We start from the raw sequence: 16560 nt of genomic DNA on the forward strand, positions 1-16560 counted from the left end.
TCTTTGAGTAACTATTTCATTAAGAAATGCATGAGGACTCACACTGGGACAGAGCAATATCTTTCAGAAGTGTTGCCTTAGTTCTACACAAAGATAAAAAACTCTGAAAACATAAATGTATTGGAGTTTAAAAATCTGAAAAAAACCCTTATTTTGTAAGTGTTCTGTCAGTGCTAGGCATGCTCCAGCCACAGCTCTTGAGTCTTCGCTGTACTGGTGATGTCAGGAGAGAGGAGGAGGGGAGAAAAGGAGGTGGAAATCTCCAGTTGCACAAGGATGTGCCATGCCCTAGATTGGGCATCCAGGAGTGTGAAGACTTGAATATAAGCGGGTAGCCCAAAGAAAGAATCAGAATTTACTGAATATGAGAAAGCAACATACAGATATGTGACTAGAGGCTCTCTGGGGACCAAATTAAAGCTGAATGGGCATCTTTTGTTCTCATACTTCCTAATTTACTGTTTCTCAGATTTTGACTTGGCAGCTTCAGTTTTCTTTGTAGGTAATCTTATTCACAGTAAGTACAAATACACTTTCTCCTCTCTATTTCTTTGAGTCACTGTGAGAACAGTGTTAGGTAACCTCTCAGTTCCCCTGAGCTCATGCTGCCTGGCTAGGAAACAGAAACTGAACCTACAGTAGCTGGCAAAGCGCCTCTGATATTTACTCAAGATGAAGGAATTTCTTGTTCATGTAAGACAGGTGACTTCATGGCTCTTTCTGCTCTCCTGTATTTTTTCCACCATGCTCAGCCTCAACAGAAATGCACTGCTTGGAATACAGGGGAAAAGTGGAAACCAGAAAATGGGCAAATCAAGGGTTGGTCAGGGGGAGTCAAAGAGATTCAGTTTGTTTACTGCTCTTTTACCACCTTAATTGCACCTGTGTTCCATGTGGGTTCAGAGGAGAAACTGAACTTTGTACTTTCAGACAATTTAATCCAAGCCTGAGCATCCTGTACTCGATAACTGAAAAGAAACCTCTATTGTCTTTAGTGGATGCAGAACAGACAACTTACAGGTGGCTCACAGCACTCTCACTAAATCACAGAGGTTTTTTGCCCAGACCTAGCTCTAATCCTAGAGTCTTTGGGGAATACTCAATTGTTAAGAAAGTGCCTAAGCAAGCACATTAGAAACATCACAGGACTACATGGCTGCTTAAGTAATCACAGAATCCAGACAAACAGTAAAATAAATTATTTAATTTATGGGTCCCCATCTGTTCACAAATATCTACAGAGCATTTTTACAGGAACAGATGCATGTACTTCAGAATGCACAATACTGGAGGTCAAATCTGGAAATTTTTCTTCCATCCCAATCTATTTGTTTAGAAATGAATTCTCAGCTGTATGCTCAGATAACTTACCTACTGGATGAATTATACTTTATATGTAGATTATCTTTTTCTATTGATTATATATAGAAGAGCAATTCTTCTCAATTAAAAAAAAAAAGACATCACCTATTTACATAAATGAGTGCTCATTTTTCTCTTTGTAATTAAACTGTGGGTGCAACTGTGATTACAAGTGTGAGAATGTACATTTTTGTCTGTCTAGATCTCCTTGGCTGCAAAAGAGTTCTTAGAAACTATATGGCACTAGACACACATGAAAAGCACTGCAAACATTACATTGTCATAAGCTGGCATGCCATAGATAGAATTATTTTCCTCAACTTACCAAGCAATTTTAACATTCCTGTTTGTCCTGTATACTTGTAACAGTTTAGAGAGAGCAGAACACAGATAAAGAAAAAAGATAAGTGTCAGAAGAAATTAGAGAAAATACTTCTATTGAAAGCTATAGAGCTGATTTTTGAAGTGGCAGTAGTAGGCTGCCTGCAAATCATATTGTTCTTTAATCAACGTAGAAACCTAGTGATAAAAGGTGGGACTTTAAAAATCTAAGCATTTCTACAGTTCATTCATTGTATTGTTTTGAAGAAAGGTATCTGTACTCAAAGCCTGAGACGTGCACTAAACTTAGTACTTGTCCACCTTTTAACAGCTATGTCATTTCTACCACCAGATGCAATTCGTAATCATTCCTTAAGACAGGCCAGGAAAGAGTGGAAAAGCATGGATGTTACAGAACAAGAAAAGACAGAAGCGTACCAAAAATGTACATGGAAGGTGAGACTTTCTGCTTGAATTAAAATATGCCTGCTGGAAGCCCATGTTGCTACCTTATTTTAAAGGTCATCAAGCTTCATTAGGTCAGGCAAATTTTTGAGGAGAAAAAAACACAAGTACTTAGGGTATCTATAATCAGTAAAACACACCTTAAAAATTAAACCTCATTCTTGCTGCCAAAATTTGAGCAATGCACATTAAAACCTTCTAGTAAAAGTAAAACTGTAAAAACGCCACATTGTAAATTCAGAGTTATTTTGGAAGTTCATTACAGCTAAAGCAACTATAACTAAGCTATTAATTATAAGGTGACTATGAAAGTCCTTTCTTCTTTTTCCTCATACTGCACCGTTTTGTACAGTGAGATCCATACAGATGGATCCACATTTATCTTAAGTACTTCTGCTTTCAAAATTTGATTCACAGCCTACTCCACCGAGCAGATGGCAGGAGCACATGATGGTTTCATGTAGCAGACTGTGCAGTGCGGCCAAGACGTGTCAATCCTTTTTGGTTGAGGTACAAGCACAATAGTAACACATCTTGGGTAAATTTCATGTGGAAAAGCTGACAGCTAATCCCTGTCGTTTCAGTCAATTGCAGAATTGGGGAATATATGCACCAGCCCTCAGAGACAGTAGCTCTCTTCTGGCAGGCAGAAATGACAAATAATCTTCATTTGTCTGCAGTGGAGTAAGCTCATTAAAGGAATGGTTGCATCTCGTGCAAACAAGTCAGCAACCAAAGTCAAAAAGGAAAGTATTCTTGCTTCAGAATGATAAGAACTTGTTCTCTCCTCATCCTTTCTCCTACAGATATTAAAAAGAATCTGTGTGTAAATCACTAATAGAAGCCATTACATTTAATGGCATCTTATAATGGAATTTCTTACCAGAATTTTCGTATGGTTCAAAAGTGAAATGAGGTTTCCTGTCGTCTGTCACGTGGTCATAAGTGATGTGTGGAACAGTTAGCATTCTATCTGGAGAAGAAGGCCCATTGTCCTTGTCCAGCTTAAATTTCTTCTTTTTAACCTAAAAATACACATACATTATATCACTCAAACCAAGCCACATTTAATTGTCTCTTCAGTAACGTCTTCAATAATAATGCAGTCCCAATGAGTTATAACCAGTCGAAAGAGTGCCTGAGCAATTACATTCTCATGATGCTACAACTGTGCATTTCTCAATAAGACTGCTCTTCATGCCACCAGAACTGGCTAATCACTAGAATTCTGCGATATTATCATTAGCAAATCCCTTGCCTGCCACAAAAAAAAAAAAAAAAAAAAAAAAAAAAAAAGAATCTGCTAGCTCTGCAACAGTTTATATAAATCAAACTATTCTAGAATATCTTCCCCATTTTATACATGCAATAAATCATACCTTCAGCAAAAAATAAATTGATATATTGCTACTGAACTCAGATGAACCTGGATACTAGGGAAGACGTTTACATAACATCCTCTCCTTCCAGCTTGGGACTACTGTGCAATACTATTACACCAGAGAGGATCAAGTATTACACAATTTAAAGATTCTGATAAAGGTTTTTTGCTGTTGCTTTTTTTTAAACAAAAAAAAAATTATTAACTTACGGAATCAGTTGATATGAAAATACTACGGTATGTAGGCAGAAGATGTATTCACCATAGAAATTTAGAAAGCCACAAAATCAATAGCTGTGAGAAGCAGTAGTTTTGTTGGTTTGTTTTTTTTTTTTTTATTTGTTTGCTTTCTTTTTTAAAAAAATAAAATTATGAAGTTACTGTTCTGGAAATAGGAATTTCCTTTTTTTCCTTTGCTTATAGTCTTCCAAACAAGAACAGTAAGTTACTGATTGATGTGCCTGAGTTAGGTCATTATTGCTCTTTCCCAAACCCATTTAAAAAGTCAAGCTTGGGAAATGAAGTAAATTAAGTTATCGTTTTAAATGTTTGTATGCTAAGAATCACAAAAATTAAATAGAAATGAAACTTTGAAACCAGATAATAATCTGTAAAACAAGCACAACAAATAGCCTACAGAGAGTAAACAATTTAGATTACTATAATAGGAAACGTTAGTTACTGGTACCATTACTGATTTCTTCGGCTTTGGACTGGGTGACAGCAAATGATAATTTCTGGCAGGTTTTCGAATGTATATTTTCCATGTAGAAGAGTCTGGGTTTTCTGCTGCATAGCACCTCCATGCAGTCTAGAAAAAATGTTTTAAGCAACAGAACAATTAACGCAATTGGATTTGTAGTTATCTGTACTACAAAGTAACTTCCAAGTAGCATGTTAGCTGTTCTTTATTTAATACTATTCTTGAATTTCCCCACTGGGAACATAAACTCAGCATGGTTTAGAATCCTTGTTTAGTAAGGAGAAAATGCATAGTTTGAATGGGGCAAACCAGAAAGGAAGATCAGTCTTTTCAAGTGTAACTTTTAGTTGCATTAGCAACGAACAAATAATAAGAGAGAATTCTAGACTGGACTCAAAAGATTGGAGTTGAATTTCTTGCTCTGCCCCAGTTTCACTCTCAGACTTCAATCATTTTGCCTATTGCATCCTGTGTTTCAGGCTCCTACTCAGAAAACAAAAAATCATTCTTCCCTGCCTCACAACAGTACTATCAGAAAAAAAAAAGCAATTGTGATGTAGTCAGTAGGGCTATATTCATATGAAGAAATAAGACCAAAAGCATGAGGGAACAGTACCAAAAGTTAACCAGGAGTCAAAATCCAAAACCAGTTCTCCCTCCTGCCAACCACCAATGATTAAAGTAGTTCTAAGACAAAAAGGAGGAAAAGCAGGGCTAGGAAACAAAACCAAGAAGAGCAAAAACTACTGCATGCTTTCTTAAATGTGTAAATATGTCAGAGTTGATTAATAATTAGTCACCAAATGAAAAAGACAGATCCTCACTTATACACAACACAAAAAAAAAAAAGACACACATACAGATACACAAAATCTAAAATGGGAAAGGCCAGAAAACACTAGACGAAAGAAAAACCCAGGCAGAATGAGAGAGGAAAACAGACAGCAGTTGAAAAGTAAAGGATCAGACAATCACTATATAATTCCGACCATGGTTAATAGGATACTGGAAGAAACAACTGGCCTCTAGAAGGCTTCTAGATAGAAAAAAAAAGTATCATTCATTTCAGCTGTTGTCTTGTCTCGTACTTATTTCATAAACTTCATAAAAGATTAAGAATAATCTTTTTGTAATAATTTATAGAGCACCTATTAAATTAGGCCATTGGAAGTTCAAGGCTATTAGTAAATCATAATTATCACTATCCTCCACTCCTCTTTAAGATTTCAGATGGAGCCACATACAACACTCTAGACATGCAGTCCCAGGTTTCCCAATAATTTGGGTTTGATTTACCAAAAGAATCAGCGGGAACACTAAAAATCCATTCTTTGCAAAACCTTACTTTGTTCTGGCCTTGCAATCCAAATGAAACACACTGAATCTAAAGATTTTTGGCTAATCTCTGGCTATAATCAGAGCCCTAAATTTAAACCTTTTTCACATTAACTCTGGGACTGTTTAGTTTCAAGCATAAACTTTACAGTTAGCTACTGTTTCCATAAAGAGCCTGACCTGGAAATCCACATTCACTCATGAAGCTAGAGAAATAAGTCATATGAGAACGCAAAAATGATACGGCTTAGGTGTACATCTAGATTTCTTTCAAATTTTGTCTCCATGCTTCTAAACTTATATGCAGATACTGAGCAAGGGAGGGAAAGCTGGAAAAAAGTAGAATGAAATAATAGTAATACTTTTCCAGGGTGAAATGCTGGGTTCACTGAAGTAAAACAAAATCTCATTGACCTTACTGATACTGAACTGCAACTGTATTTTTAACAGAGGGGATAAAAAGTTTTCTGCCTCTATGTTATCCTACACAAAAAGACTGATTTTGCAGAATCCCAGTGTTTCCCAGCCAGCTATCCTCGAGGTGAAAAGTTCAGACAAGATTTTCCCATTTAACATTCTGACTTAACTCTCCTAAATTTGAGATTTTAAAGAATTTATTTGTCCCCAGGAAAATGAAGCATATCTGACATTTGTCTTTAGAAGCAACAAATATTTTTTAAAAGTACAATTTTACATGAAGCCTCCTCTCTCTTTTTCACTACTGCAAGCATAGTATTTCATAACATTTTACCCAAGCAAATTGTTCAATAACTGCAGGATAGCCTTTAGTTTTTACTTTAATCAGTTGAATTAAACAGTTTGCACTGATTTGGAAGTGAACTTTTCTGCCCATTAGTTTACATTAAAGGTGGGATTTCCAAAACTGTTTAAAAGACTTGCATCTGTAACTCCTATACAATTTTTAATGGCAATCAGGCATGGAAATACTGCCAACACTTTTGAAGAAAAAAAAAAAAACCCAACAAAAAAAAACCCCCAAAAAACAACCCACCTATAAATGCAAAGAAATTATAGTATGCAAAATGCAGGAACTCAGTACCTGTATGAGAGAGGCAGCAGCTGGAATTTGACGGTTGAAATGTTTCTGTCTTTGTTTCTGTTGTACCTTTAGGGCAAAGCCTGAACCAAGAATTCCCTGTGGGAAGAAATAAAAAACAGATTCAATATTTTTTTTAAAGGGAGGAAAAAACCACACATAAGTTTGCCAAATTACATTGTATTAATAAACTTCATAAAAGCATCACAAACTCCAACTAATTATTTAGAGGAAATTACTTAATACTGTTAAGTTTTTAGACTCAGTTAGTATTACTTGTTGAAACAAACTATGAATGCTATCATGCCCTGATCCAAAGCCTATTTAAATCGGCTGGATTCAAACGCTAAAGAGCAAGCAGGTGATATTTCGTGCCCTCCAAAAGCCTTATAAACACTTGTGCAGGGGAATGACAGAATGGGGAGAAATATTAACCTGATGTGCTTAACTCCATTTTAATGCGAAATAAAGCTTTGGCATGGCATGATTCAGGTCACAAGAAAGACCTTTTAACTGTAGTATGGTAATTTCTATTTTCATATGCTAATTCATGCTGGGAGGAAAGGACATAGAAGAGGAAAAGGAATATTACAAAATGGTCAAGAATTTAGCGGGTTCAACACAAGGCCCATCTAATCCACTCTAAGGACAAGGAACAACGACTAACAGCACTGGATGATGTACAACCTGAAACAGCCTCCAAACATAGTGTAACTATTAAGTTCAAAACTAAGTATAGAGTAAGTCATTTATGTAGTCGTTTGCATAGCCATAGACATATTTATCAGATGTTTTACTAACATAGAAAAAAAGTGATATCTTCTATAAATCAGCTTACATGACCACACCTCCTCAACAAAATCATAATTCATTTTCTACGTACAGTAGTCAAGGTGTCAGAGCAGCCACTGATCTTGGCTCAACGTCTAAGAACTCTATTAATAATCAAGTGTTTTAAAGGGAACAGGAAAGGCCCTTTCTATTAGGTTCATTTAGCAAAGATCAAAGAGTTAATGATGCTCAAACATCACTTATTTGGGAAATTAAGGATCATTGCTAGATCCAGAAACCATACCAGTTGTGTTTAGCCACAACAATTACTTTTGACTACGAGTCTCAGCCAGCTCTCCTTATTTAAAACAGCAACAAGGCAGCGTGCAATGGTTACTGCCTATCAACTATGCACTGCTAAAGCTTCAAACCCTAAATTTCCCCCTTGGGCCAACTCATAACAACAACTTAATTCAGTAATAATATCACACTGATAAAGGTTTTTTTTTTGTTGTTTTACTTCTACAAACCACTAGCAAAATCTGACAGGTAAAGATAAAAGCACTTCTGTAAAGGTGAGGCTGCTACACAATTATTTATAAACCATCTTTGCTGGCATTCGAGTCTGAGGAAAAAAACCAACTCTTCAGTCAAAATAGTAGCTTTCGACATTTTTCTTACAGATGATTTCATTTACCAGATGTCTCTTCTAAACAAGGAATAAATGTGAACAAGATTAGAATGAGGAGGGGGGAAGAATATGCTGCAAAGGGAAAGTGATGCTGGAGAGTCTAAAAATCTACACTTAATTGTCCTCCTCCACAAAAGATTATGCACCTTTAAAGTAAGTGACTAATTTTAAAAAGCCACTAGAGTTTAATATTTAGTGTTTCATGTTGTGAAGAATTTTTGTTATATTAGTGGCATTCATCCATCCTGTACTTATCCCCGCCACTTCCCTGCCACAACTACACTAAGACGTGCTAACACAAGGTTCATGTCACTGAACTAAAAAACTTCCTGAAAAACAAACATTTTAGCAGCACATTTCAGGTTCCATGAATATTTTAACAGCATAATTCAGAAGTATTGCTAGATTTGTGAAAAAAATACCCTTTCCTACCCTTGGCACCAAACATTCTGGGTTTTCAAACCACACTCCGGGCTTCGTTGATTTTCAATTTACCCTCGGTACTCAGGGGCCTTATTTCTTGAAAAGTACTTGGGAACCTGTTTTCAGTGCAAACAAAGTGCCATAACACCTTAAAAAGCTGTCATAGGTCACTTTGGAAAATGGGTCATAGGTCACTTTGGAAAATGGGACTTTGACCATGGACAAATACTTATTTGGCAGCGAGTTGTGTCAGTGCCCCTGGCTGCTTATTGTTGTTTCTCTGCCAGTGACACCTTTTCTGCAGCTTTGCTAGAAGAAAGATGTGTACAATAACTCTACAGTTCACCCTGAACCTAATCAGCTGAGTAAACTACGAGGGAATGCTTTAAAAAGCCGAAATATCACTAAATCACTGAGTTCAGAAGTAATTAGCATGAGAAATAATTTCCTTTACATTTCTGAGATGGGCAGAAAAACTATTTTGGATTGAACATCTTTTTCAAATACATACCAAATCTAGTGTTGCACACAATAAACACTGCATATTTACTTTTTTTACCTACTTATAGAAGCTCTTTTGCTTCTACAAGCTACATATATTTTAACTACCATATAAAAGATGAATACAAAGCTTTCACAACATCAGGTTACATGAAGGGGTAAAGAATCAATAACAAAAACTTCCTCTGATGACTAAATGAGTCAACACCAAATTGCCAGGAAAAGCACAAGATAACCTACCGCAGGCAGTGCAAAAAATGAAATTGCGAATACTGAAAAACAAGATGCAATGGTCTTTCCTATCCAGGTCTGAGGCACTTTGTCCCCATAGCCAATAGTCGTAACAGTCACCTGTAAAGAGAAATACAAAGAGCATTGCAGCAAGTATTAACGTGGCAGGTTTAGGTTGTTCTTTCTTCCTTTTTTATTTATTTTAAAGAAACATCAGTTGCGTTCCTAACTCTCCCAAAGACAATCTTTGTGACATTAATGAAGGCAACTCTCTGCATTTATAACAGATGGACAAAGGGCACAGGAAATTGAGTTACAATAAAATACATGTTTAAAATCTTGTAAAGTAAAACCATTAATTTAAGTCTTCATGGCTAAGGCAGCTTTACAGCATATGAAGTTACCGGGATATGGGCTGCCTGCCCACGTCGTACACTTTCCTTAGCTGGAGGCTGCCAACAGTTCTGAACTGCTGATTTTCTTTATGGGCAGGAGATGTTTGCCGAGAGTGTTACAGGGCTGCTGGACTGAAAGTGTGTATATATACTGTAACCATGGACTGAGACTGGGGTCAGATAAAGCATTCTAGTGAATAATATTGGTATAAATAGCAAGAGAAGCTGAAAAATTTCCATGCAGCAACAGATCCTGAAAAACATAGTCCAACGAATCACTAATTCATATAACGCATCGAGAGCAAGAACAGGTAATTTAATGCACACATGCAGGAAACATCTGTTGAGCTTGGGTTTCAAAACACTGAAGTAAAGATGACCACTATGGTGATGTAGCATAACAAGGCTTAATAAGTCATTATTTGCATCAGCTCGAGTAAAGAATCTATTTGTATGAAGCAGAAGGATACATCTGGCATCTGAGAGCAATTTAAATTCACTTATGTCACAAGCTTTTTCTGAATTTGGAAATTAGAGACTTTTATCTGTGACTTTGAAGAAGGCTAACTAAATCAGAGCATGAGGAACTACATGAGGCTCTCAAGCAGTTGAAGCAAGAAGTTAGAAATACAAGACATTTGTAAGGGGGTGAACGGATGGAGAACCTGGGTTTAGGGAAATAAAAGGTCACAACAAGTGCTTTAGAAAAAGCACGGTCGGCGACTTAAGTAGTTGTCCATTCCTGCTAAAAGACAGGACACCAGAGGGAATCCTGAGGATGTAAGTTCCAACCTGAGCTCTACCTCAGAAACACATGAAGCAAGCCATCCGTACTCCAGCCATCCACCTGCTGAGCAACATCATTACACATTTGTCAAACACACGAAAAAGGGGCTGCTCTAGTTGCTTGAGGTGGTGATGTTACAAGTTTGTTGCAAGTTGCTGATACTCAAAACATTCAAGTATTAGCATTTAATTGTGAGTACAAGATTTTAAATGTGGCTTATTTCCAAAACTGTTTTGCATTCTACAAAAGTATTTTAAGATTTAGTAAGGTGAGTTAAGTACCCAAGTACCTTTGCTCGTATTCCTGAAACTGCTGTTGAAATACCACCTTAATTCAGGGTCTGATGAGGAACTGAAGGGATGACATTATCTCCTTACCTACATAAGAGGGCCAGCTTAATGAGAATTTAGGATTTTTTTTTTCAATTTCCTGTTCAAAAAATATGGTCTAAAAAAAGAAATATAATTATGGGAAAACTGATGGCCTCCAATACCTTCTTACATAAAAGTTTGAGAGAAGATAGTGGTTTATGCCTCATTTTTTGAAAAGACTTACAAATCTTTGTCATTGCAATGTTTTACGAACTATTCTGTTTTACAATCTTAACATCACGTCAAAATAGATATATTAACTAGAAATGTGAAAAGAAATAGGTGCTTGGGAGCTGACAAGTATAACTGAAGAATAACTCATATACAACTAAGAAGTATTTGTTTGCTCTTTCCCACCACCGCCCAACTCATCCCTTCTGAATTGATCTATATGAAGCATCAGTGACACAAGAAAAATATTTTGTATTTAGAAGGTTTTTTTAAAAAAAAAAAAAAATTGAAAATTGGGTTCCAAATCAAAGTGTGTGTTTAAGTTAACATTTTTCTCTGCCCTCATAACTCTAATGCATCTATAAATGCATTGTATTCCAAAATCACACTTTCTTTTTTCCCCAAGATATATGTTGTTGAAATCTTACATGCCAAGTTTCTGTCCTAAATTAATTTTTACAGTCAGATTATAAGCCCCTGAAGAGTACAATACTAATTTTACAGTTGTAAAATAGGATTTTATAATGGAAATACTGACTCAACTTCTACTCCAGCATAGTAAATATGTTGGCATAATGAAATTAAATTGATACAAGAGCTCACACATTAAATTTTCATTGAAAAGCAGCATGTAAAACTAATTGTTTTAATTAGGAACAAAATCATATTCATCCATTGACTATTTCAGAACTTTGATCTGATGTACAACACCACAGGCTTTGGTAATTAAGACTAATCTTACTACTATTAAATATGCATCCATAGTCTGAAGGAGGAAATACAAAGCAATACTCATCTTGATTAAATCAAGTAATGCAAGATACTCCAGAAACATTGACCTGCTCCCTGACTTTTTGCAACTGAAATATAGTAAATTGCAAAATGGTTTGAATGCTCTCCTGTACACTTAAGCGTAATGAACACCTTAGAAGCCTTGCTACTGCTTGACATCTTATTCAGTCAACTGCATTCATGCAAGTGAAATATAAGGTAGAATCTTTCCAAGTCGCTGAAATCCAAGCAGCATAAGTGCAAACAGAATAGGCACTCATACTATTTTACTGTGAAGTATGCAATCTGTATAAAGCTAAAAACCAGTGATCTTTCAATATTTTGAATTCTTTTCCAAATGCCAACATTTTTTTCCCCTGTGCATATAGGGATGTTAATGATAAGAACTGATTCACACAACAAAAATTCCACTTTCTGCTCCCAATCACCTCTATGTACATTGCAGCACTCCAAGAAGATTCAAGTTACATTCTCCACATGAACAAGTTAAGAGACTGTCTTCTACAGGACACAAATGTGTTGAAAGTTTGGAATTGAAATTGTAATCCAAAGCTGAAGAAAGGACTTCCTGGTCACTACTATTACAAATATTTAAAGGGGATGTTTGGATTCTTTTTCATCTTAAAATTTTTAAGTTGTTTTAATACAGTTATCATTGCAGGCTCACACGATCATTCTTGATGCAGTTGAAGTACAGAACTGAGACACAACCACATCTGAAGGACATTGAAACACTTCTATTTACTTAGGGTATGAAATGAAATGGAATTACACATTCAATTGCAAATATAACAAACAGAATATATTAACTTCAGTGTTATGTCTCTCAAATAATAGATCCTCCATGTTGCCTAGCCATCACTCTTGGATTTTAGTTTAATACCTCCTCAAGGTGTCATTTTCTGCCACCAATCAGCTCCAACCAAATTACTGGCTATTCTAAACCTCCTAATTAAATGGTGGCCCAAACTAAACCTCTCCACTTGTGAGACCTCATAGATAAAACTACAAGAGTCTCAAAAAAAAAAAACAACCAACTGATGAAAGCTAAGTTGGAGCATTGTGCTCACCTTAATTTGTGAAATCTGTTCTGTGCAATGAAAAAAAGAGACTACAGCAGCTTTAACTAAGTCACTAAGAATATAAGGGTTGAAGAGATTTTCTGGTTACTATTCCTAGTTTCTGGCTAGTTCAAGTCAGCCACAGAAGGCAGCTGCAAGATGCAGAAATTGCATGCAAAAAAGTATTTAAAAATACTAACCCTTGCATCTTCTGACCCCTGCTCCAAAAATTCTTAAAATAACCAACTCTACTCAAAAAAAACCAACCCCAAAACGTCACCCCAAAAAATAGAAAAAAGAAAAAAAAAAAGGATATAACAGGCCTACAGTTGGTATTTTTGACTTGTAAACCACAAAAAAGAATAAAAATGAAGTGTTGCCTTCTGTCTAACATTGAAGTCAGTGTACAGTTCTCAACAGCTTTTTTAATTTAGAATGGGAGAAAAAGGGTTCTAAATAACACAAGATCGCTTTTATGTAGCATTTTTTCAATATTTATATTCAGCTATTTATAAATTAAATCAGATCTGTTCTAATTTCGCAAAAGTCCTGTGCATGTGTAGTTTCAAGTGGTATTTCCTGCAACTTTTTGGCAAAGCTTTCCCACAATTCTGATTTTCAATTTACATTTAGCACATACTGATAGGCTTTGCTAAATAGAAGCATGGTTTTATGTATGCTTACAAATAAGCAAACTTATCAATGTTTTGTTGAATTTGGTTCTTGCTGAGAAAGCATAGATCGATAAATTAAAGGAACAAAAAAATCTTAGCTAAGCTGGTACGTGCAGACAATTGCTTAATCCAATTCAAACCAATTCAAAGGAATGGGCACAGCGTAATATCCATGCATGGCTATATTCAATAATTGCATGTGGCAAATAGTGTTCACGATCAAAGAGACCATTAGCAGAATCCACATAATGGTTTTCCTGAAGGATGTTTGCTCAGATGTGAAGGCTGGAAATTGCGTATCATTCACTGGATATCAAAAGGAGAGCCCCCCTTGGTCTGCCTGAGGCATGATTGAATTTAATGCTTAAGTGGTGGAGAGGAAACAACAAAACACCAAACAAAAAAAAAAAAAACCTACACAAAAAAAAAAATTGCAGAGACAGTGAGCCAATATCGTTCCCTGAAAGTGCACAGATTTGGTGTGACTACCTGTAATCTTATTTTTTTTTTTTTAGCATTTGTTTTAAATTCTTGTTTTGATTGTCTAGAATCTATGCTAGGTCTTTAAGACTTAGTCTCGACATGAAGGACAACATAAGCAGACTAATTTTGAAAATTTGCACTGGGGAGCTGAAAGATGCATCATGTTATTTGTATTTTACTTGCAAATATTAAACTTGTCTTTTGAAAGACATATAGATAATTCTGCCAATGGCTCCATATCTGTACATGCACTGCATCCAAAATCAGCCATAATACAGACAAATCTTTACTCTAGGCCACAAGGTAACCATAGATTTCTTCAAGAAAAAACTGGAATGGCGAATAGCTACAGCCCAGGGTTTTTGAGGAAACTCACATAAAGCCCAGGAGGCCAATTTACATATGGAAATGGAAAAGCAATATATATTTATAAATAACAACAATGACATTGAAGAACATTTAATTAAAAGTTATGCACCCTCTATGGGTACGTCTATAGTCAGCAAAGCACAGTAATATAAAAGTACCCAATTCCAGATGCAGTTTAGTGGTGGTAACACAGACCTTTTACATGCTTTACTTTATGCCATGCTACATATTCTACTGCTGCTACCCAAATAACTTGTTTAGCGGTGTAGACATAGGCTGAGGTAACAAAAACAAACAAACAAACAAACAAAATTGCAATGTTCTAGGGTGAAAGGAGGCGTGAAAACGTTGTCGAGTACTTTTCTTTTAGAAGTAATCTCTACTACGCCAGGTAAGTGCACTTTCAGAGAAGGGAGATCAGCCACGCTGCCAGACAGATCACGCATCCTCTCCTCTTCTGCGTGTCCAGCTCAAAACAGACCAAGACAGGTTTTCAGTCACCAGAATTTGTGGTGTTTAAGAGATTCTGAAAATTCTGGCTAAAACATAATTGAAACTCTTGAGACCTAACACTTTGAGAAGGTTTTTGTATGTGCTTGAGATCATTAGGAAGCATCCTGACACTTAATGACTTCCCAGTTATTGTCCTAACTTTACAGGGCTTTTTACTAGCAGAAAGCATAAAGAATATTACAGTATCAAAACACCAAAAATTGATGGACCTGAATCCATTTCAGTCGTGTTTTGCTAAATCCTTTTAGGAGTTCACAGAAGTATAGCATATGCATTTAGAGTAGAACAAGGACATTAAATTATATTTTTAATAGTAAAGAAATTACATTTAGGGTTCATTGAATGTAGTCTCACACTTCAAGTGGCATGCTGCAGCTTAACAGAATTTATAACAGAGAACTAATATTATCATAATTAAACTTATTGATTAAATAAGTTTATTGTAATTAGAAAGACAAAATAACTGGCATGTCTATTAACTGAGCAGTAATTGCCCAAAAGGAGCATATTTCAAAATCGTGGCAGATCATATTGCTTCTATGGAAGGTTTTACTGTATTTTCAGTAAGCCAGTCTGGTCTGTCACATACTCAATTTTTAATGTCAATGCCAATGACAGCATGTGTTTTTAAATGCAGCTACATCTGCCACTGTTAATTACCAACTGACCAAGTCATCTGACCACTGTACTGGAAAATAAAAACGTCGTAGTGACATGAAAGCATTGAAAAAGCTACTTGCTACTGCACTGTGCTACACAGCAAGTTTTCTGACCCTAAGAGAGGCTGTATGTAACCATAGCAGACAGCAAGAGGAAAGAATTCCGCAGCAGACCTTAGTAGCAACCTAAACAAAATCCACTGCATTACAAAAGGCTACACATGCACTCCAGCACCAGGAGACGTGCAATAGACTTGTGCATCAATAGTTCTTTCCTTTCTGAAACAGCAAGTGGTACTGTCTGTAGAGAGAAAACTATATAAGCACACGCATGCAGAGGTCTATGAAAAATATATATATATAAAAAAAATATTTCACTAGCGAGATGGAGCTGTTAGTCCTATTGTTCTTGTATGTAAGACTTACCGGTAGTCTAATTTTTAACGAAAAGAGAAACAATGTCTTTTGATTTAAAACATCTTTTTGATTAAAAGCAAAGAGAAGACACTAGAACAGCACATTTTGAAAACGCTAGCATGCAATCATTAGTGATGTCTACACATTTTAAAGATCTGTTGCACTTAATGGTGACAGTTTGTTTTATTAAGCTACAAACAATTAAAGCAGATTAAAACAAGTCGTTGCTTGAATGCTAACGATAAGGAAAAACAGCTTCCAAAAAGTACCTTTCTTTGAACTGTAATAGGAAAAGGAAAGGGAAACAATTACAGGCAGGAAATCCCAGAACAGAGAAGCCAACCTTATATTTGCATAGCATGTGAGAACAGAAAGAGGGAATTGTTACTAGTAGAAGCAACAAAACTAAAACTTTAACTAAAATATAATCCCAGAAAAGAGCTGCCAAACTAGTAAGTACATACAATAAACAAAAATAGAGAGACAACTGCCACTGGCAACTGCAAGAAAGTAGAACTTTATTAGCAGAACTAAAGACACATCTTCACCAAAGTGTGGCAGCACCTTAGAGAAACCTGAGAAATCTTTAAGCAAGATGCTATGTCAACATAGTACACACGAACGCCA

The 16560-nt window shown here is 35.9% G+C and overlaps 1 protein-coding gene across 2 annotated transcripts in view; it reads right to left on the bottom strand.

The window, feature by feature from the left end:
* KCNQ1 (potassium voltage-gated channel subfamily Q member 1) overlaps positions 1 to 16560 on the bottom strand; it is a 356182-nt gene that overhangs the window by 244629 nt on the left and 94993 nt on the right. For both annotated transcript variants that reach the window (XM_086748738.1, XM_086748737.1), the window contains exons 7-10: positions 9251 to 9361; positions 6628 to 6723; positions 4218 to 4340; positions 3032 to 3173 (exon numbers count right to left, since the gene is read on the bottom strand). In XM_086748738.1, coding sequence (XP_086604864.1) covers positions 3032 to 3173; positions 4218 to 4340; positions 6628 to 6723; positions 9251 to 9361 — 472 coding nt within the window. The remainder of the gene's footprint in view (positions 1 to 3031; positions 3174 to 4217; positions 4341 to 6627; positions 6724 to 9250; positions 9362 to 16560) is intronic.

The sequence above is a fragment of the Chlamydotis macqueenii genome, chromosome 5, assembly GCF_036417535.1.
Source record: "Chlamydotis macqueenii isolate bChlMac1 chromosome 5, bChlMac1.mat, whole genome shotgun sequence".
NCBI lineage: Eukaryota > Metazoa > Chordata > Aves > Otidiformes > Otididae > Chlamydotis > Chlamydotis macqueenii.